The sequence below is a fragment of the Rhodamnia argentea genome, chromosome 1 (genome assembly GCF_020921035.1).
Source record: "Rhodamnia argentea isolate NSW1041297 chromosome 1, ASM2092103v1, whole genome shotgun sequence".
NCBI classification, from domain to species: Eukaryota; Viridiplantae; Streptophyta; class Magnoliopsida; order Myrtales; family Myrtaceae; genus Rhodamnia; species Rhodamnia argentea.
The window spans coordinates 28072363-28095579 of NC_063150.1; the positions used below are offsets into that span (position 1 = coordinate 28072363).

The window sequence follows — 23217 nt, forward strand, 5'->3', positions numbered from 1 at the left end:
ATTGGCATACTCAGCAAATATCTCTTTGCGAGGTGCAATGAAAAGAAGCACTCGAGTCAACAAACCACTTGTCTATTATCAAGTCAAACTATGTAGACAAACACAAGTTCTCTAGTAAAGGTTCCTCGCTAACCACATTAGCTTCTTGATTCATCCCGCTGTTTCTTTTTGTAAGCTTCACACTGAAATTTATGGTGTTTCGTATGATGACAAAATCAGCACTCATCATTTACAACCTCTTTCTTCCCCTTTGATTTTGACTTGTCATGCCAGCTGAATTTTGCCTTGTTTTTACTTCTCCCAAGGTTCTCCACTGCTAGTGCTATCGAAGATGTAGATGCCAAAAACTTATCTCAGCCTGAGACTTTCCTTTGCATCTTTTCATTGATGATGCTCTAGAGTCAAATCATCCTTCATGGTGCTTGAAATTCCCTGAACCGCAATATTGTGGCTTTCTGAAATGGAACATAAAAATAGTAAAACTTGAAGCTTCATATCCAAAATTAAACCTGCGGATTTCAACAAACATTTGACCCGCGTGAAATTGTTAATACACTTTGCAATAGAACCTCCGTAAAAAAACTTCATATTAATAAAAATTTTTAGCAAAAATATCTAGTTTGATGAGGAATGTTTCTCATTAATATTCATTAAAATATCCATAGCTTCTTTTGCAGTCTTTGCTTTCGCGATGTGGTACCTTGTCTTTTTCGTTAGTCCTAGATGAAGTGCACCTAAAGTCTTTCGATCAATAATTTTCCATTCCGATTCTACTATCGGATCCACTTTCGCAGTTTCAGGTTTTCAACCCTCAAGTGGTGCGTAGAGATCTTTTTGACAAAGATAATCCTTGATTTGAAATTTCTACTATTTGAAATCCTGCCCATCAAACATATTGATTCCGATTTACTCTTCTACCATACCATGTGTTTTCAATCAAATGCCACCGAAAAACCCTCGATACTCTCGATTAGCCAACCTAGGCTCTGATACCGGTGTTGGGTGGGCCTAGGCCTCTCTAATCCCAAAATCTAGTCCAAAAGATGAGGCTTTTCCTCACACTAATAAATCGACCACCAGCCTCTTCAACAACCGATGTGGGACAATACTAACATTTGTTGGGATCTCATAACAAAAGCTTGGTACATTCACTCGAGAAGATTGTTAAGAGGGAGCTCAAGCCTGAGCATGTCAATAAATCCATTTGGACATACCTTTACTCAAAAACTTAAGCCAATGAGTTATGGGCTAACTTTGACATATAATTGCTCAACACTACATCAATTCTCCAATGTGGCACTTCTCTAACACAACTTATATGTGCATCCTAACAATCTCCCCCTTACATGTAAGCTCTAATGTTAGGTTTGCTCCCCCTTAATTCAGGTATCCTTTTCACGAATCTATCTCAACTTGAATCTCCATCAATACCCATAGGGTTCGCATTGCTACACCACAATGCCCACCTTCTTGGAAACTGCGTTGGTCACCGGATTCACTCCTTGAAATATCACCAAATACTAATATATATTGAGAGTGGGCCACCAATTAATCATCGGCTCTGGTACCAATTGTTGAGAGTGCACAACAAAAGTTTGGTACCTTCACCTAGAGAGATTGCCAAGAGGAAACCTAAGTGCCTGTCAACATATCTAGTTGGACCCACCTCACTCAAAAGCTTAAGCCAATGAGTTATAGGCCAACTAAAATTGTTGGGCTGCTCCCCTTTAATCCGGATATCCTTTTGCATTAAGATATCTCATCTTGAATGAGTGCCTTTCTTAACAATCTCCTCCTCACATGTGAGCTCAATGTTAAGCATGCTCTTTCTTAATTTGGATATAATTCTACATCAAGATATCTCATCTTGAATGTGCGCCCAACCTCATAACCATGAGGTCTGCCATTGGGCGTGCGTTGCTACACCACAATGTCTACCCGCTCGAAAACCGCATTGATCACTAACCATCGACTCTAATACCACCATCAGCTCTAATACCATTCGTTGGGAGCGCGTAGCAAAAACCTAATACCTACACCTGGGGAGATTATCAAGAGAGAGCCCAAGTCCGAGTTCGTCAATATTTCCAATTAGACTCACCGTCACTTAAAAGCTTAAGTTTATGAGTTATAGGCCAATTTGGATATATTAAGCGCTCAACAGCACATAATTTTTTTGATGTGCGACTTCTCTAACACAACTCACATGTACATCTTAACAGTATTTTCATTCTCTTAACATGTCAAATTCCCAAAAAGGTTTCTCTTAGACGCTCCTTAGTCAATGATATGGTTTAGGGGAAAGTCATGATTCATGAAGTAAAATGTCTTTTGCTTCTTTGACGTTCTAAATCTCAAAGAAGAATTGGAACTTTTTACAAAGAATTGAGGGAAAATATGTCCAAAAAGTCCTAAATTTATTGCATTTTTGTTGTTCAGTGCTTAATCTTGTAATTTGGTCTATTGTGTCCTAAAATTTTAATATTTTGCTAATAATGTCCACTCAGCCAATTTTAGTCGAAAAATGCTGATGTAGACAAATTTTTATAACATTTTAATTTTTTTGAAATTTTTTATTAATTTATTCTTTTATTTTTTCCTTGTTTTTATTTTATTTTAGGTTTTTTTTTACATTTGTGGATGGGGAGGGCCACAATGCCTTCATCTAGACTAGACTAAAGTCGCTAGCCCACGCTTGTGGCCAACGAGATGTAATAAAAACAAAGAAAAGAAAAGAAAGGAAAGGAAAAAGAAAATATTAAGTATATAAAATTAATAACAACTAGAAAAAATGTTAAGATACTATTAAAAATGTTCCACGTTAGTGCCGAGCGCGTCATGTAGCACGGCCGGCTCCACGTCAATGATTTTGGCCAAAATTAACCAGATTGACATAATTGAAAAAACATAAAAATGTTTAGGACTCAATTAGTAAAATTATAAACTTTAGCACTAAATTTGTAAAAGTGTAAAAGGTTTAGGACTTTTTAGATAATTTTCTTGGAATTTGGTGTTAACCTTAGTTTGTAGAAGATTAAGTTGCCGTCATAAGTTTAGAATATTTTAGGTGACGCCTAGAAAGTATACATCAAATGGTCAATGTCATCGTATTTGATTAAGAACAAAACAAGAACAAAAGGAAGAAAATGTGGAAATCCATTTCTTGTAACAGTTGGGAGGGGTATTATTTATTATTATGAAGTTAACATCAGCGTATAAAATATGATAAAGAAGATGACCTCATCACACCATGCTTGAGATAAAGGGATTCATTCCATTTCAATTCTTTTTACAGAATTAACCAAAACAAATTTCTTGGTACAATGAGTACAAAAAAGAATTACATTAGTAAGAGATGATGTCAACATTGGCCAAAGCAATAAAGAAAGGACTTGCAAAATTCGTTTTACATAGGTTCATACCACTTTGGTATATTCGGGTTAAATTAAGAGAGGCATACAAGATGAAAGGGGGACATAGATATAATTATAATCTACTAATTGAGAGGATTAGAGTATGTTCAGTAAAAAGCCAAAAGGAGCCTTTCACACCTAACTTAAACAAAAATTAGAGGAGAAATCTATAAGAATAATCTCTTTCCTATTAACACGTGAATTCATTCATGGGTCCTATTAGAACAAATAAACTCCCTTCAACTATACACACATCATCCAAAAGCAGCAACACAATGCCAATGTGATATATATTTACACAATCCTTGCGATGTCCCGAAAAAACGGTGCATCAAAGAGGTAAGAGGCATCATCATAGGCAACAATGGTACTAGTACTACAGCTGATGTCGGTGCGACCATTCTTGTTATTGTTTAACATTTCAGGAGGAGTCAGTGCTTGCACCTACTATGGAAGAAATGTTCATGGCTAGTGTGGAACCGAAACTCCGGTCGCTAGTTATAGCCGCTCCAACATTACCCATCAATGAAGAAGGGCATTGATTGCTTAATAGCACTTGTGGTGGTAGCAACATGTGGATCAGTGGATGCACTAGGAATCCGGTGCAACCATTGGAAGCAGGACTGAAAGGAGGGATATTCAGTGTCTGACAATTGGGTATTGATGAAAGGATCCTTTGGCTTTGTAGAGAGTGGTTATTGATGAGAGGAGTTTGGGCTAAGTCAAGTGTAATTGTGGGGCAATTAGGGGATGAGGAAGAAAGACACGCCATGGTGGTGGAGTTATTGTGCAGGAGGTGATGTGGGAACAAGAAGTTGGAGCCTGCGAGGAAGTTAGGGTTGTTGCTGCCGTTGGGGGTGGTTGCAGTTGAGCCGGAGAGGAGCATTGCAGCAGCAGCGGAGGTGGTGTTGGCAAGGACGGCGGCCGCCGGAGGAAGCGGGTGGTTGTGCTTTCCTTCGTATGTTGTTATTAGGATGGTCTTGTCTTGCATGCATCTTTGGACCTGCGTTGATTACGATAATTTCACATGAAAAATGGAGAAACTCAGAAGAAAATTAGACTACTTTATCCGTCCGATATCATATCATAGTTAGTGTAAGTCCGGCTCATTTCACTTAATCAAATCAATCGCATATTAAAAATCTACGGAACTCATAGTGAATCTCATCAAAAGTACAAGTTCCTATACACTATGTAAACTGTGATTGGTTCTGTCTATCGCATTATATATAAAACGAGTCTTCACGACATATTTTTTATGCGTTTATTACCCTATAGCATTAGAAGATTCAGCTAGAAAGAGAAATTACAATCAAATTTGAAGGGAAGACACCTCACTGACAACCCAAACACCTCTGGAAGTCAATTTTCTTGGTCATTGAAGTGTAACTACACATGATATTATTTATATGATTGACGTACAACATGTGTGTATCTATCGGAATGCTCAGAGTTTAACAGAGAAAGTTACATGAAAATCCTTCAAATTTAATAATTAGCATGCCATTGGACTGGGATTATCTATCAAATGAAAGAGAGAGAAAGTTCAGCAGAACTTTCACAAAACTTTGATCTTCAAAAAATGTAAGTCATTTCTTTAGAGGTTTCATCTTTCTTTTCTTTTCATGTAAATGTCTTCATGATTATGACGTAGGGTGGAACTTCTTGGTCAGCTCATTCAAAGTCAACATGCAGAAGGTCACTTTTTTCCTTGGCGTGATATTAGGTTTTCATAAAATAGGTCAAAAAATATAAGAGCAAGAAATCCATTATGTTAATTTTGGTATATTCTTCCAAATTGTGGACGTTTAGATTTGAGATATACCTGCTTACGAACTGGGCATCCGATGGCCATCGTGCAACGATAGTAGGCTCGTGGACAAGGGTTTCCTTTCGCGAGTTTTTGACCGTACTTCCTCCACCGACACCCATCACTTATCTGCAAAAAAAAAAAAAAAATGACAAAGGTCATTGATCATCATTTTGATATAGTAGTTATGCTAAGGGAGTTCTCTCGAAAGTATGGATCTTCACATAGAGATGAAGCATTACTAAGTTAACTACCAGTTAAAGTACACTATAAGTACTAAAACTTATGTACGGTACTCACTTTAGTGCCAAAACTTTCAAAACGATTACTTAAGTGCCAATTTCTTTTTAAAACTACTTACTTCAGTGCCAATTCCGATTTGAGCTAATGTGGCTCGATGGAAATCCTACGTGGCCTATTTTTTTTTATTAATCTTTGAGTTGACGTAGCTAGCCGAAATTGGTACCGAAGTGAGCGTTTTTCAAAACATGTGGCACTTAAATGATCGTTTTGAAAGTTCTGACACTAAAGTGAACGTCGCACATAAGTTTTGGCACTTATAGTGTATTTAAACCATTAACTACCTGGACTGTCTAGAAGACCAATAGTTTAAACATACCCGAAACATCTGACTTTCCGTTAGATCCCTTGTTCAAAGATCATCATCTAAGATTTCTAAAGATATATATCTTGTGTACTAACATTGACCATCATATGTATGATTTGATTGATGGATGCAATCATGGTAGCTAGAAACAGGGGATCGATCATAAGGACCCAAAAAGAAAATGAAGGGGAAGAAGAAATCTAACCATAGGTGCATCAGATCGCGCTCTTATCGACACCCTCGCCTTTCTATAAGAACCCTGATGACCCGATACCTGGTGTTGATAATTGCCAGGATCCTCTTCTTCTTCTTCTTCTTCTTCTTCTCTTGCTGTGTTCTTGCCTCTTGTCATATTGGGACTTTCTTGGATTTTCACAGACTGATATGTTTGACCATCATCAGAACTGGTCTCGTTTACTGATGACACTGCTCTTTTCCTCCCTATGGGGTTCCCCATGTTCTGATCTTCACATTGTCGATATGTTATGCCAGCTTCCACAGATGGCTTCGATCTCTCTCTCCAAGTATCACCATAAGGTGACGCCCCGGCATTAGCAAGCGCCTCTTCTTTGAACTGATGGGGAAGCAATTGACAGAAAAACAAAAAAAATTGTTTGTGCTTTTACTTTTTTGAATCTATTGATTTCTGACGAAGAGAATTCAAGAATATAAAGGCAGCAATAGACCACAGCAATTCAAATAGAGCAAAACTAATAAACCATATATTCTGCTTATATATACAAGATTCCACCATTTGGAGAAATTTTTTTTATAGATGCTTATATAATCTCTTGCTTTCCCCCAGGATTTCAATTGAGAATTCCAAGCAAACATACAGTAATTGTGCTTCTAATTAAAGTTAAGATCATTATTACCTTGTGATTGATTGATTCCTTTCTTTGCATAACTAGAAGAAGCTGGGCTTGAACAGCAGCGTAACTTTTGGAGATCCACTCCAACATGCTCCTTAGCTTTTGATTCTCATGCTTTAATTCCTCAAGTTTGACTCTCAAAGATCTCAGCTATTGATCATAATCATGAACAAATCCACATAACCGGTTTCTTTAATTACAATATCAAAAGAAAAGTTTTGTAAAATCAACACCCATGTGTATCTATTGCCAAACCCTATGAAACATGCAACTTCATTTGGCACCCAAAAAAACCCTGAAGCTCTTCTCCATCTAGAGAGAGAGAGAGAGAGAGAGAGAGAGAGAGAGAGCGATTGTGACTCACTTGGCTAGTGGCTTTGGTCTCTTCTTGATGATTCTCTCTCCACAAAACACCAGTTCTCAGAGTGAGAAAATCCATTGCACCGCCCTGCACAAAAGCCCACACCTTGAGCAAAAACCAATCTATCTGTATGAAAATCCATCATAATCGTCGCACTAGATAACCTTCATCTCCAGCCTTCCCAGAGCACAAGATACCAGTCTATTGCAATCTAAACATACATAGCACTAGAGGACAAGAATGAGAACCGCAAATACATCATCGAAAGGATCGAGCTTCGCCGAATCTGGGATGCCAGCTCCATCGTGGTCAGCATCTCTTCGGAGTCGGTCGCCAGAGAAGAAGTTGAGCTCTGTGATGGCAGGTCTTCCGTCCAGGGAACTGGGTTGTTTATCTTGCTGCGGAAGTTGATGATCCATGAGGTTGCTTTGAGAGTGTGGAATCACACCATTGCACCAAATGCTTCATCAAGAGGACAAAAAGCTCGTTACATAAAAACAAAAGAAGTCTGTATGTCTTTGACGTGGGAGGGAGTGTGCATATGTGGACTCACCTCAAAAGTCTTGATGTCGAATAAACCCACGAATGCAAATCCAATACGGTAAGTTACCATCAGATCCACAACACCTAAACAATTTCAAAAGATTGAAATCTAAAACAAAAGATAGAAAGCGCGAGAAGAGCGGCTCTATATATAATGCAATGTAGGAGAGGGTGTAAAGATTCAATCAGCCTTTCGATAGAGTCTGACTTTTCTAGAATATGATATTGATCGCGCGAGATAATTTTCATGATATATGATTAATTTAAAATATTATATCGTAATTTAGATATATTTTTTTTGTTCCGATCGTAATTTAGATATGATCAAGTAGCTTTTTAAAATATTTTTTTTCTTGGGTGGAGACTAAACAGATTATGTGTCAGTTTTTCCAATTGCAGAAAACAGATGAGAAGGCTAAGCGTTGGTTGGCCGTATTTGGCGCGCATGAGCAAATGACGGCATGGTGATGCAACGTACAGCTCCTTTTGTGTGGTGCCTCGAAACTCCTGTCGTTTTGGGAAGAATTGACATGGTACTTGCCTCTGAGGATCGTTTTTCAAATTGGATGACACACCTGCACGTGTGCCTCTCTCTCTCTCTCTCTCTCTCTCTCTCTCTCTCTCTCTCTTTTAATTTCAACTCTCCTTCCCTCCCCTGTGATGAAAAAGTATTATATCATATTTCAATAACACAATTACACGTTGAAAAGAAAAACCGACCCACTATATTTGGGTGATATCACGGCAGTTCAATTCTATTCGGCAACACGCTACATAGCCATAAATATATAATATCTCCTGTCTTACTATATGGCCATGTCCAAGTTTTTTCTCGGTTGATACATAAACAAAACCCTAAGTAATGTCTTCACTCTCCATGCCGTATTTCAGTGGAACAAGTAAGGTGGACTAGGCTAGTCTACTTCCAAGTCTTTTATACGAAAAATTTTGATTGCTCAACACGTTCAGACTATTTGTCTAAGTATGACCATGCGAGGCAAACAAAATTTCAGCAAAAGAACAAAACATGTGATTCCTAGAAAGCGCCATTTAGCTTGAAAGGCATGTTTTAACCACTTCTTTTGCGGATATTGGAAGCTGGACGGAAAAAATGAAATATAGAAATGACTTGGGTAAACATATTAGTTTCTTTGTAAGTATACATATGTGTACAAGTCACCTATATATAATACATAGGAAGAGAAACGCAGATATTGACATAGTCGCATCTCGTATCTATTGCCAATTTGAGTATTGACTAGCTTCTTACACCTGTTCCATTCCCGTTTCGTGTACAATTGTCATGTTAATTCTCCCTGCATAAAGAGGACTAGGACATCTCGAGCGGAGCAGATAATTACTCAAGCGGTCCTAAATCTTGTGTGCCAATGCTAACTCAGTCCTAAGTTTTTTAATTTTATCAATTTATTCGTAAACCTTTGCACATAATTTAAATGTACTCCTTGCACTCAATTTTCGCAGAAATGGCTGATGTGATAATCCAATTATTAATCAGTAGTCCTACATGACCCACTACCACGTCAACGATTTTTGACAAAATTAGCCGGAATGATTATATTGGTTTCGCGTTGGTGGGATTTATGGGAAGGACCGTGGTCAACCTATGTAGGCGATAATAGCCCCTTATCCACTATTGATAACTACCAAAGGCAATTATCATTTTCGAACGTGAATAAGAATCACGTCTTCAGAACTTTGTTGGTGATTATTCCTTTAACAGAGAAGAACATCGTTCTTTCTTCAGAGAAAACAGACAATGACACTCCTGCTCCTTCCTTGAATGAGAAATCGAACGCTATTAACGAGATGAACTCTCTCGCTGCAAAGGAACATATGAAAACGAGGTATGTCCGTTACGTAATATACTTCTCCGATCGGTGATTCAAGATTATTCTTGAGCATGTTATTTCCATATTATTCCGTTACGCATGTATATGGGATTGATTATCTTCATTGGTATCAGAGGCCTCTTCCTTGTTTTATGATCGTATAAGATATATCTAAATGAATCATGCCATGAAATCGAAGAAAATTCCGAATTAATATGTTTTTTCTTTGATTTTTATATTCGACGCAATTGTGTTCGTCAGACTCTGTTAGAGGCAGAAAATCTAACTTTTCAGAGAGTCTTAGGACGTATGGTTTATACATAATGAAAGTAGACATGACAAGCTTTCCAACGGTACATCATATATATTTTTTGTCTTTATTAAGTGTAAAATCTGAAATTTTTTATTTGGGAAGATCTTTGGCCGATTCCAGCCAAATTCAGGCACATCACGGGCTGGCTTCGGACCGATAGGGTCGCCTCACTATGACAAACAAAAGCCCTAAAGTATCTCGGCATTTGGGTGTTCGTCAGAGGCTAATTTGGTGGTGGACCTTTCGTCCGAGCAGCTTTCGCTCGGTTCCAGACAATTTACTTCACCGTTTTTGTTGATTCTTGGATCTATGTGGTCGTGTCAACATGTTGTACAAAACCCACTATTTATTTTTCTTGAATGTGGGTTGTCATAGAAGAATCAGCTGCGAAATGAGCGGCGGACAAAGTTGCTGTTCTTACATGAAGGAAAATCAGAAAATTTTCTTCTGTTCGTGCGCAAGAAGGAGAAGACCACGTACAAGTCATGCGCGGGCAATTTCTTCGAAAAAAAAAAAAAGGGAACAAGCAAGTTGGCAAGGATGGGATTCGAACCCACGCGGTTCTGAGCAGTACAACTTAGACTAAATCGACTATCTTGACTTTATAATTTTATATCGTAAATTTTTTCCTTCAAGAAGGGGCAAGCGCCTGAGGGAGATATAAAATTCTAGTTTTGCACCCTTCCGTGCGGTGATGTGGCATTTTTTCCCGTGAACACGTGCATTAACCCTATTGGCCACTCATTTGCATTTATAGTTTTTCCCGGAGCCAATTAATTTACAATTTTACCCCTTCAATTAATTTATAATTCAGTCCATGCCCACGTAAATTTACTATTTTCCCATTTCATGCAATATTATGAAAATTCTGCATGAAATGAAATGTACTTGCCACTTATATCATGTATTTCGCAATGTTCACTATGATTTGATACGTGAATTATTTTTATATGTTTTTTAAATCATGCTATGCCATTGTATGATTTATGATATTTTACTCGAGTGAGGAGTTCTAGAAAGTTTTTGTAACTTTGATGAACTCAATTTTATATAAATAATTATATTAATGATAATTTCAAACGATGATTGGAAACATGGTGAACTTTCGAATATAAGACCTCGGAGGAAATTATTCAAGAATATAGTTAGTTAGTGTAAAATAGATGCATAAATGTTAGGTATTAATCATTTGTGAATACATGTATGGGCTTCAGCTTCTAAGAATATCATAGCTGAACTATACAAATGAGAGAAATTGAACGGCAATAACTATGAAATCTAGATTATAAAAATCCAGTTTGTGCTAGAATAGCAAGAAGCACTAGAAGCTCTTTACCTAATTATGAAAGAACTCGAAGATGAAAATACCGCGCAACATCGAAGGATTAGAGAGGCATTTGCTGCAAGGAAAAAGAAAAACTCTACTAATCGCATTACATTGATGAGTAGCATGTTAAATGATATCATGTAATAGTTCAATTTTTTTTAAATGCCAAAAGTCACGTGAGAAGCATTTAAAGCCATGTTTGGTCGGACATCGGTGACCAAATCAAGACAAATCACTATAAGATTTAACACTCATATGATGACTCATGGGCAAAATATGAAACAACGTTGAGGCGTATGTCAAATATGATAAATGAACTATAAGATGCAAGCCGTATTTTGACTGATAAGCAGCAAATGCAAGTAGTAATCCATTATTTGCCTCATAGCTAGGTACATATGAAAATCCACATTGAAAAGTAAAGACTTTTGTGGATTCTATGCGCCGTCTTGAACTAGCAGTGGACCCCCCTTCTCAAGGCTAAACAAGAAGTTGATATTTGTTATGCTGGTTCTAGCTCACATGGGGTTTTGGGCTCCAAGCGTAAGCGTCAAGGTGGGTTCAAGAAGTGAAATGGCAAGGGAACAGATTTTTCCGGATAGAAATCGGAGTTTTAACCAAGATAGGAAAGGAAAGCATCTTTTCAAGAAAAACATATCGAGAGTGAAATGTTTTAACTATGGCATGAAAGGTCACTTTGCTCACGACCATGGGAGTCAAAGAAGGTAGAAACCCTTCGTACACTTGAGAGTATTACTTATGTCTTCATCCTTTGTGGACTATGGATTGATGGGCCACAGACCATGTAGAGAAGGATAGAGATGTCTACGTAGAATTTTTGCAAATTTCACATGGAGCAAAGTTGGTGTGTGTGTGTGTGTGTGTGTGTGTGTGTGTGAGAGAGAGAGAGAGAGAGAGAGAGAGAGAGAGAGAGAGAGAGAGAGAGAGAATTCCTAAGTGGAAGTAAAGAAGATTGGCACCTGCCAATTGAATATGCTCGGTGATCATCTCTTGTTCCTATATGATGTGTTATATGCTCCAGATATTTGTTGAAATTTATTTTGATGTTGGTTTCGATTAAACTTAGTTTTTTTTTTTAATTTTCATAACCATTGTGTTGACTTCTCGTTGGAAACAAATTATTATGATTCTGGATATTTTCTAGAATGTGTTATTGTATTATATGTTGAGTACGGTATTGTCAACGTTTGTTATTCTCTATTCACATCATATGAACCTTATGATAATGATGTGAATATATGGCATGCTAAGCTAGGTCATATTCGCCAACAATGAATGATTAGATATGCCAAAGAAGGCTTATTGGGCAATATTGAAAAAGTCGATTTGTCTATCTATGAGTATTACCTAGCAAGTAACTCAAGGAGGAATTTTTGTTCTCTTTGGCGCTCCCTGAAAAGTTCTTGGATCTTTGGCAGGAATATTTTTCATTCGCACGCGTATTTATAGCTTGCTTTATCCATCCTTGATATTCTCTGCAACTTTGAACACATGGTGTTACCTATGCTACTTGGACAAATGGCATTGTTCTTTGTTGGTTTTGAGAGCTTGCTTAGTGTTTCCCATCAATTGACACCTACATGAATCTTCACGCGTTACGCACGTAGCTTCTCATATTCTGTCGAGGTGCTTTCTCCTAACACGTTTAACACGTGTGTCGATTTCTTCCGTGTTTAGCATATTGTTGTGCTTGCCCTAACCTCTCTCGAGGGCCCGATGGGTTTAGAGGTATTGCACATCAATATAGGGCGAACTCTCCCAAGTTCTACCCTGCGTGAAGTTGAATTTTCGTTTTCATGATGAGCAACCTAAAAGGTTACTAGGAGTCGCCCCTAGCTTCTTGGGGTCAATTAGAAACAAATTGAAATATGGGAGTGTGATCTCAATTTCTTCGCAATCGGAGCTTCTAGATTCGAGGACTTGTTTATACTAATTAATTAATCAGCGCTCTTTTGGTACCTAACTAGTTAATATTCCTTAAGGTGATCACAAATTTTGCATGTCATTTTAAGCTTACTAGGTATCTAACCAATGCTAGATGATTATGCATAATATTTTTTTACTATTTCATGCAATTACCCATTTAACCCTTTACCTAACTCCTAAGAATGTAGTTTAACGGGAGATTTATTAAAGGACATCGTTATCATAAACACTCAATAGGTAAAATATGCTAAACAAAGACTGGAATGAATACAATGCAAACCAAATCATTAATGACCATATTTAAAGACAACCAATTCTAACACGAAGGTCGGATTCATATGAAATCAAACTGGATTGGACATTGGTCTTCATCCTTGCCAAGCCCCAATAGGGCACCATCTCTGTCGACATCACCATCGCTCGTTACAACGGAATGTCGATCTCATGCATTGAAGCACTTAAAACATGCATTCACTCAAAACATATAATTAGCAATATTCAATCAATTAAATAATAAAAAACAAGTGACTTGAATTAAACTCTAACTGTGCTACTAATTTACCTACTGGGACATGCATAGCTAATCAAATGATTTACCAAAATATTCACATGCATAACCTAGTTAAGCTATGCGAATAAAATATAGCAAATATTTCAATAATCAAGCATGTAATAGCCTAATTGGACAAGATAGGAAAATTGAGACATTTCCTGCCTATTCCTTATTTTTTGGCATTTTCTAGGATTTTTCACATTTTTAATAATAAAAAAATCAGACCTGGGTTGGGCCTCTGAACTCAACCCGGGTGACCCAGGCAAGCCCGGACTGGATCGAACCTGGGCTCCCACACGGACTGGGCTCGTTAAAATGAGCCCAGTCCGAACTCAAAAACTCTTAAAAGGACCAAATAGGCCCAACATGGAAACCAAGTTCTAAAGCTACGCTCTGCCCAAACCAAATAAATGAAGAATAAAAGGCCCAACAGTACAAGGAAACCAAGTGAGGCCTGACACGACTCGACCTATTCATCTACTTCGCCCACCTTCTTCTCTTTCGTGCAACCACCTCCATGGTCGTCGCTCTGCACAAACACCATGAAGAGACCGGACCAGCATCCGCCTACTGAAGTTTCAGTCTCCAGCTGTCGGCGCTCATCGGTCTTCCCCGACTGCCAGACCGACGCCACTACCAAACATCACTGTCGGTCGCCCGCAACATCGCGTCGCCACCGGCGTCCTCTTCTCCCAACTCGCTGGTTCTCCTCGCCTCAGCGCGACTGCTGGGTTCAGGAAAGTCGAAGCCGGCCTGAAGGTCTACACCAGCAGTCACCTGGTACGGCTCAGCCTCCTTCGGACTGAGCCGCCCCCGAACAACACAAGTCAGCCTTCGTTGGTTAACATCGGGCACTGCCCTCAACCACCTCAGACCTCTCCGGCTAATACGAGGTCACCAACGACCGTGATCACTCGAGCGGTCAGAGCCAACCAACAAAGAAAAAGCCACCAGACATACCCGGAAACGAAAACCGGTAATAAACATAACTCAAGCCTTTCGGGCGGCGTGCGTTGGCTAAGAGGAACATAGATACGCTCGAGATACAAACAGTGTCAAGATCCTATCGAAAACAAAAACAGCTCCAGACAACCACAAATGGTGACTCAAACATGCTTGGTCTAGGTACGACCAGAACATAGCAGTTTCAATACCTGGCTTTGATTGAAATACGGGAACTGGGTGTCTGGCTTACCTGGTTCGGCGAGGATGTGGCGCCGGTGGTTGGAGGTCAGCAAACGGTGATGGTGGACAGCTGGTCGGGCGAGCTCTCAGCCCCTCGCCTTTGGTCCGTCTCGCGAGTCCCTGCATCTGGGTCCATTTTTTTTTTTTTCCACCGACAGTTTTACCTCGTACGAAGCTCTCTGAGCTAGTCCTCCCTAAAAAGGAATCGTCAGAATCTCGAGGACCACATTGTGGCCTACATAGGTGAATGCTGTTGAGTAATTAAATATTAAAATAACACATTTATCTAATAGTTTAAGTTAATGCTACCATGCTACTCATTGCGATACTCTCTTTTAAATGCGAGCATTGTCGATAAGTGAAATCGCCGTCAAATATCTAGGTAGCTATGAGCACCGGAGTTGAGCACACCATTATCGAGTAGCCAAATACGTGCGCCATGGGATGATGCAGTTTAGTTTGCCAAAATTCAAGTTAGGTTTCCTCACGGTTCTATGAAGATTGTATGATTAAAATATGACAACCTTATGATTATGTGTTTCTTCTCGGCGCTTGTAAGATTCGGTGACGATATGGATTCCAGTTAATTTGTTGTGTAAGGTCCAACTTACACAATTATCGTTATCTTGAATCCGGTTTGATGTGCCAACATCTCTTGTTTAGTGTATGGTTCGGCTTACACGGCCCTTGGTGACATACTTTGGATGAAAGTTGCACTTATCGGATGCAAGCTGGATGCTCTAGCATTAGGGGAAATGTTGAATAATATTTATGGTATTCATCTCCCTAATTAAATATTTTCGTGCTTAATACTTGACAAAAAGATTAGAATAAACATGAGGGGAAATGTTAGGATATATAAATATTAAATCGTGCATTCATCTAAAAGCCTAAACTTTTAGAATGGATGGCAATGGTCTAACAAGATCTCACATGGTATCGGAGCGGGAGGTCTTGAATTCAAATTTTTCTAGGACCCTATTTGTCTACTCAATTAAATATTCCTATACTCGGTACTAAGCAAAAAGTTCGGACTACGTATTAGGGGAGCGTTAGAATATATAAATATTAAATCACGCATTCATCTAATAACTTAACCTTTTAGAGCAGTTAATAGCAATCCTACAAAATCTCACATTAAATATTAAAATAACGCTTTTATCTAACAGCTTAAACTTTTAAAACAATTGCCAGTAGTCCTACAAAATCTCACATGGTATCGGAGCAGAAGACTTTGAGTTCAAATCTTTTGAACCCCTATTTATTTTCCCAATTAAATATTTTAACGTTTAGCACTAGGTAAAAAGACCGGACTAAGCATGAGGGGTAATGTTAGAATATATAAATATCAAACTACATCTTCATCTAATGGCTTAAGGTTTTAGGACAACTGGCGGTGTTCGCATAAAATCTCACGTGGTATTAGAGCAAAAGGTCATGATTTAGAACAATTAGCAGTATCTTACAAAATTTCACATGATATCAGAGCGGGAAGTCTTGAGTTCAAATTTTTTCAGCCATTTATTTGATTGTTGAGTAATTAAATATTAAACCATGTTTTCGAGCCCCTATTTGCCTCCCTAATAAAAATACTTTCACACTTAATACTAAGTAAAAAGACCAGACTAACCGTGAGGAGGAGTGTTGAATAATTAAATATTAAAATCACGTGTCCATATAATAGTTTAAACTTTTAGAACAGTTGACAGCGATTCTAAAAAATCTCACATAGTATGTTGAATAATTAAATATTAAAATCACACCTCCATATAATAGCTTAAACTTTTATAACAGTTGCAAAAGGTTATGAGAAATTATATCTGTATCCATCTAATAGCTTAAGTTTTTAGAACGTTCTCACGTAATCTCACAAGTGCTATATCACCCAAGGCGCTGAAGAAGTCGAAGACCTTCCCTGGCATGGTGGTAGACTTGTAATTGTACTTCACGTCCAGTTGCACGCCCTTGTCCACGGAGACTCTCCAAGCTCTGGTCGAGTAACACGGAGACATGACAGCTGCAGCTAGGTGACGCCGAGATAGAGTTGAAGTTGGTGAGCTAAGAGAGGACGAAATGGACAGAGGCGAAGATCATAACGAAGTAGGCGGTCTTGATCTTCTTGTAGTCCGAGCACACGGTGTGGTGGAACTTCTTCAGCGACTTCCCTCCGGTGACCAACTGAACCCTGAGTTCCCTGCCTTCCTCTTGGTGCTCAAGTGAGGCCTCAGCCCCCTATCTTCGGTTCCTCCCTAAAACTCCACTTCTTCTCGTCTGGTTTAACAACGAAGGATGGCAATGGGACTCCCGGCAAGCTTGGGATTCAGTGGGAACCTGGTTTGCGGTGGTTAGTGGCACAAGGTCGCCACCGCCTCGGGTCGCGACAATGGGGGCCAGGCTTTCTCGACCTTGAACTCTCACTCTCGTCTCCCGCTCTTCCCCGAGCCAAACTCTCTCTCTCTCTCTCTCGCCTCTGCCCTGAGAGCCCCCATGTTCTCTCACCAACTACCCCTTCATAAGAGAAACAAAACTCGCTGGGGAAGTTGGCTTCTATGGCCACAAATACGTATGGCTCTGTGTGGCTGAAAAGGAGTGTGAGAGCAAGAGTGACGTGAGGGACATGAGAGATTGGTGTGTGGGCCGAACGTGGGAAAGGGCAAAGAGTGGGTAACTGGGCCCGGTTCTGTGCAGGCCCAAATGTGAAAAAAGAAAAGGAAACTCGTGTCGATTACTCTTTTGGATATCTACACCATTGCTGGACTTCCCCTATATGGTATACCCATTAATGAGCTTTCTGTGATAAAACTAGAGAATTAGATTCAAGCCGCTCGTTATGAACGTAAGTGGTGCACATGAAATGTATGCGCTCTTTGAAATACCCGTTCCTTGTGTATCCAGAAACCGTGGACAGACTACCACCGAACTAGACTTCCACTGGCTAGTCTGGCGAATGAGATCTATTCCAAAATTCCTTCTAACTTAGGGGAAGTTCATGACCCATTTTCGTTCCTCTTCTGGTCCAACCAGGAATCATGAGCATGTGGCTTTCCTAAGTTGGTCTTCCAAATGTCTTCTTCAACCTGTCGCGACAAATTTTCAAAGAACTGTTGCGGATAGCTTCCAATCTTGCAATAGGTCGTTCAATTGCTTTTTGTCCCTTAGCACTTTCTACTTTGTATAGAGGCTTTTCTCACGTATCCTTGGCAGTGAGATCTAAATCTACAAAGCCAAACTCCAGGGAGGTGGAACTCTGTTCGGGCCGTTTTGGATTTTGCAAAACTCGATGAATCTTCATTTTCCTTCTATTTCTCTCGATGGCGTTCGTAGTTTTCCACATTGGGCTTCCCCAGAATTTCAGCCAAATTTCCCCCTTTCTTTCTGGTGTAGTTTATTGAATCGCCCTTCTATTGATACTCCTAATAATATCTCTTCATTCTCTCTCTTTTGTTTTTTTTTTTCAGCTGATCACTAATCTGGACCAGACTAGTATCAAATTCTTTAGGTACGATAGTGAAGAGTTCGACCCTCTTTTCAACTTCTCCTATGATCAAAGCCAACCTCTATTTTGGGTGCGCGTCCTTACTCCAGTTGACTTGCCAATCAGACTATGCATGGAGGGAAAAGTCATATCCGGGTTTTAAAATCTATTCTCCTCAGTCTTTTGCCAGGTAATTTAGCTTAGTTCAATCTATTCCGATGCCTATCCCTTATTATCTTGAATTTCCTCCTATGTCGCAAAGGAAACATAGCCTCCAAAACTCACCAGCTTTCGATTATTGCTCTGAAGTTACTACGGCAATGCGAGCACGGTTTCACGCTCGGCTTTGCGAATTTCCTCGCCTGCCGAGCTATACTCCAGAATGGACTTCATGTGGCTCTCCTTTACCCTTGAGAGTCCATACGAATCTGCCTTGAGGGCTGCCATCTCTAAAATCAAACTTTGTGGGTCGAAAGGGCCTTTAAAAGATGGCAGCAAGAAAGGAAAACAGCTTCCTGTTTTGATCGGCACCCAACAAACTGGGGAGAGCTCTGAGCAGCATCTTAAGAATATGCAAACCATCGCGCCCGCTAACAGCATGATCCAAAACTAACCCCGGTCATCCAACAGTCCATGAGTTATGTGGGGGCCTTCGCAGGTTCCAAGTTTCGTGCGAACCGACTTGACACGATCCAAAACTAACTCTGATCATCCAACAGCCCATCAATCACATAACCATCGTGCCCGCTAACAACATGATCATCTCGAACCTTAAATTCCCTACGAATCAACTCGAGACCAAAAGCAAGTTCCAAGCTATAATGCATTTCCGTTCGATCGGTATTGCGCCCATTATCATACTTAAGTCCAGAAATCCATCACACCAGAAATAAAATCCCATATCATAATCACCATTAGTTCACATTCATATTAACTATTCCGCCTAATAATCCAACTAGCGGAAATTTAGGTCTTTACAAGTATTTCTTGAAACTTCGTTTTGCTCCATAAACCGATTGAACTCAACCAGTGTAATAGGCTTGTTTTCACGGCCTTCAGCTATGAGGAGATTGATATTGGCGTTATTAGCTAGACATCGTCACAGGAGAAACCTACTCCGATACCAAATGACGCAGAGGAAGAGATAATTAGAAAAGGATTCCGAAGGATAAAATTTTATTATGAACGATAATCCTTTACAATGACTTAGGCGCCCATTTATAAAGAGGTCGTCATTTAGGAAATAATCAAATACTCAAAATCAAATAATAGAATCAAAGATAAAATATTCAAAAATAGGAAATGCTTCAAAACGCAATCGAAATCCTTGATCTCGCAATAATCAAGGGAAACCTGTGAATCTTCAAAACACATCTGAATTGTTCGATCTCGCAATAATAGCATGAATCTTCAAAACGCATCCAAAATATTTGATTACTCAATCATCTTTGATTCGATATGTTGCTCATTCTTACGACGCAGGTTTCCATATACGCATTTGCCAACTATTCTACATCACTTTTTCTGAAAAAAAAAAATTCAATTAGAACTATGTTGTAATAATATCCCCATAACTTGCTTTTTAAGGCAGAGATGTATGTATTATAAATGTTTTAAGAAGTTGTACAGACATATCCGTTACAGGTCATGCATGTGGGTTGTGGCAATTAGGCCTCGAACGGGTCACGATATTCCCTCAAAAATGTCTTCATCGAACAAACCAAACATCGTGCCATTCTTGTCCAACCATCATATAATACGAATCCATACCTAAAAAACTTGTCAGGATAAGCTTTCCATCTTCCCATCGTGAAGTGGTTGCGATCTTTCTGTCGGACTTCCATAAACCTTCACAGGCCAAAATTATGCATTCTCAGCTTTTTTTTTTTTGGTTTGTCAAGTCCGAAATGACAGACTAATTATTGTCATCTTATGTTATTTCAAATAGCATATTTGTCATCAATCTCGTTTTTTTTCTATTAATATTTATTTGGTATCAATTTGTTGAGATGTTAAAGCTAGACCAATTTTCATTTGCAGTTTGTCGGTGGGCTCTTACATAATTTGGTATCCCTATTAATCACGAGAATTGTTGCTTGAGAATGCAGAAGTTAGGATAATGAAATATCTTTAGATTCCTACATGGCAAATTGGGCATCTTAGGAATTAACAAGTTTATACGAAGACTATCACATAATAAGTTATAATACAAGGTTGATTTTCATTGAATCCTTTCAGTGTCTCTATATAAATAAGCTGAGAACATATATATGGATAAATTTTCTGTAGATCAAAAATTGTTTTTTGTTGACTAAGTCCTTTTTGGCGAACCAAACAGGTGAAAGTCCAGAAAATCAATTCCCATAAAATACTTTCCCTCAAGCAAACGCATCCTTACTTAGTTATAATTGTTCCGAGTTTGAAAAATAGAGTCTTCCTCCCTCGTTCTAGATGACCGGTGGCTCCGCCCAATAAGAAGGAAGAAACGATTAAAGCAAGGCCGAATGGTCCCATTCGGAGTGCTTAATTTGAACTTTGAATGATGAAGGACTGTTGAACTATCAACTTGCCTATAAATACCAAGAAATTCTCTTCACTATCTTCATCGGCTCATGCTTCTTCAATAACAATCGCACCAAATCCTTCCGTTTCATACTCGAGTTCATTTCTCTTTGCTTCTTACAAACATGGGTGTTGTCACTTACTCTCAAGAGTTCACATCTGTCGTCGCTCCATCGAGGATGTTCAAGGCTTTGGTCCTTGACTCACACAACATCCTTCCCAAGATTGTCCCTGAGGGCATTAAGAGTGTCAAGTTCATCGAGGGAGATGGCGGAGTTGGCAGCATTAAGCAAACTAACTTTGGTGAAAGTAAGTCTGCAATAGGTTTTTTTACATGGCGTGAAATTTATTTGTCGAATGTAAAACTCAGGATTAATCTTTTTACTCTTGGGAATTCATTCAATAGGTGCTCACATCAAGTACACGAAGCACAAGATTGACGCTCTTGATGTTGAGAACTTCTACTGCAAATATACGTTGATTGAAAGTGATATCAAGTTCGACAAAATTGACTTCATTGTCTATGAGGTGAAGTTCACATCAGCTGATGGTGGATGCGTCTGCAAAATGACAAGCGACTATCATGTTAAGGATGGTGCAGAGCTCAAGGAAGATGATATCAAGCAGGGCAAAGATAGGGCAATGGGATTGTTCAAGACAGTTGAAGAGTACCTCCTGGCAAACCCCGCTGTTTGTGCTTAAATTATCTTTTCAAAATCCTTCGGAGTGATAATTGCTGGAAGTCGAGTGATTTTCTTTTTGTATGTTCCTTTTGGCTCTAGCTTAGAGCTTTTGCGTGAGGAATGGTCTTTCTATTGTCCTTTAATTTTATAAAGGGTTTGTTCATTGTGTAAAAGGTCATGTCAGAGTAAAACATGAAAGAGCGATGAGCAAATCAATAAATTGGTCCATTACGTTGGGTTTTTCCCTCAGCTAGAAGTCCCTTGATTATCATTCATCCAATTGAATTCGTAGGCGAATTTAGTCTATGCATACATCGTCACGGCCCTCCCCAAACGAGATACGAAGGATCAGGCGTCCGCCTAGATGATGGCTTGCCAAGTGAGAGTGGCCAGAACCTCTTACAATGTTGAGCTAACGTTTGGTGCTGGTTCTTCTTGTTGAGATATTAACACGGAAACACTAACGGATCTTGCAAATAAATCAATACAAAATCATCAGAAAAATTACAAGGAACGATAAATGACACCAGAGATTACGTGGTTTGGTCCGAATGTCGGTACCTACGTCCACGGGGAGAGCTAACAATATAATTCACTATAATCGGAGAGTCAGATTTACAATCGCTCATGCACTCGAGTGTTTCCCGCACCTAAATTAAGCCCAAAACAAACCCACAAGTATTATCTTATAGTCTCTCACAGAGAAATTACTCAGAAAGCTCACAGAGAAAAATTCGATAATTATTTTGTTTGCTCTACGTACGGCTAAATCAAGAACGTCACCTTCGTCCTAGAGAGACCTTCACTGTTCGCCCTTCAAGTTGCGACCAAAAGATCTCAATCAAACAACCAACGAAGTCGTCGTTCTTCTTGTGCGGTTCAAGAACCCACGGTTCTCTCGCGTCCACTATTCGTGCAGCAGCTTTCTGCTAGAGGAGTCTCTTCTTCCTTTTGTTCCCTGTTCGTCCCCTTTTAAGGAGTCAAAGAAAACAACAACTTTGACTAGTTAACTGGGACCCACGAATTGCCTCAATATATCTGTGCCCTTATAACTTCTCTATATTCAACCTTTTGATAAGAAGAGTCCAACGTGCAGTACTTTGGCAAGGAAAGTCAATCTCAGTTGGGTTTTCCTTTATTTGGTCAAACTCCGCACATATCAAGTCCACGTCTTGATTTGCAAAAGATTTTCTTATCTTTTTCTTTAACAAACTGTTAAACATCCGTAAACGGTTTAAACTCGAGACATTATCTAACACTTCCAAATCCTACCAATGTGCGATTGTTGATTGACTCGGTTTATTGTCCTTTCATTTTGGAGCCACCACTAACCTATTTTAGGCCGGTTAGGGGTCAAGTGATATGCGGAAGGTTGCTTCACTTTCCACGGATAAGAGACTGGAGGTACGCTAATCATCTAGTTAGCATCCTTTCAGTACTTGAACTCGCTTTATTTATAAAAAATGTGATTCAAGCGGTCTTGCCAGTTTTAAGCTCTTAGGTACATTCTACTAAGTGATCATGCATGGTTGCTTTCAAAAATGGGTATCCATCAAGCATATAGAATAAATAACACACCGAATCGAGATAAACATGTAATAAAAAAAAGATGGAACGTAAAATGCGAGAAGTAAACCCCGGTATGGTGTCGGGCAAAGAATATATATGGCCTTGTCATCACGCTGCAAGACAAGATCCTGTGAGTGGTATCCTAAA

General features: G+C 39.2%; 2 protein-coding genes across 2 annotated transcripts; one reads left to right on the forward strand and one right to left on the reverse strand.

Annotated features, from left to right (window-relative positions):
- Positions 1–3796: 3796 nt before the first annotated feature.
- LOC115751767 (probable WRKY transcription factor 47) lies at positions 3797–7710 on the reverse strand. Its single transcript, XM_030689754.2, has 7 exons — positions 7617–7710; positions 7321–7525; positions 7067–7150; positions 6706–6852; positions 6036–6404; positions 5239–5352; positions 3797–4416 (listed from the first exon to the last, which is right to left on the reverse strand). The coding sequence occupies exons 2-7, from the start codon at positions 7480–7482 to the stop codon at positions 3835–3837; spliced, it is 1458 nt and encodes a 485-aa protein (XP_030545614.2). The 5' UTR covers positions 7483–7525; positions 7617–7710; the 3' UTR covers positions 3797–3834.
- Positions 7711–20876: 13166 nt separating this feature from the next.
- Positions 20877–21669, forward strand: LOC115751780 (major strawberry allergen Fra a 1-3-like). The gene is made up of 2 exons (XM_030689772.2): positions 20877–21127; positions 21225–21669. Exons 1-2 carry the CDS (start codon positions 20944–20946, stop codon positions 21518–21520), a joined length of 480 nt encoding a protein of 159 aa, XP_030545632.1. The 5' UTR covers positions 20877–20943; the 3' UTR covers positions 21521–21669.
- The last annotated feature ends 1548 nt before the right edge of the window (positions 21670–23217 follow it).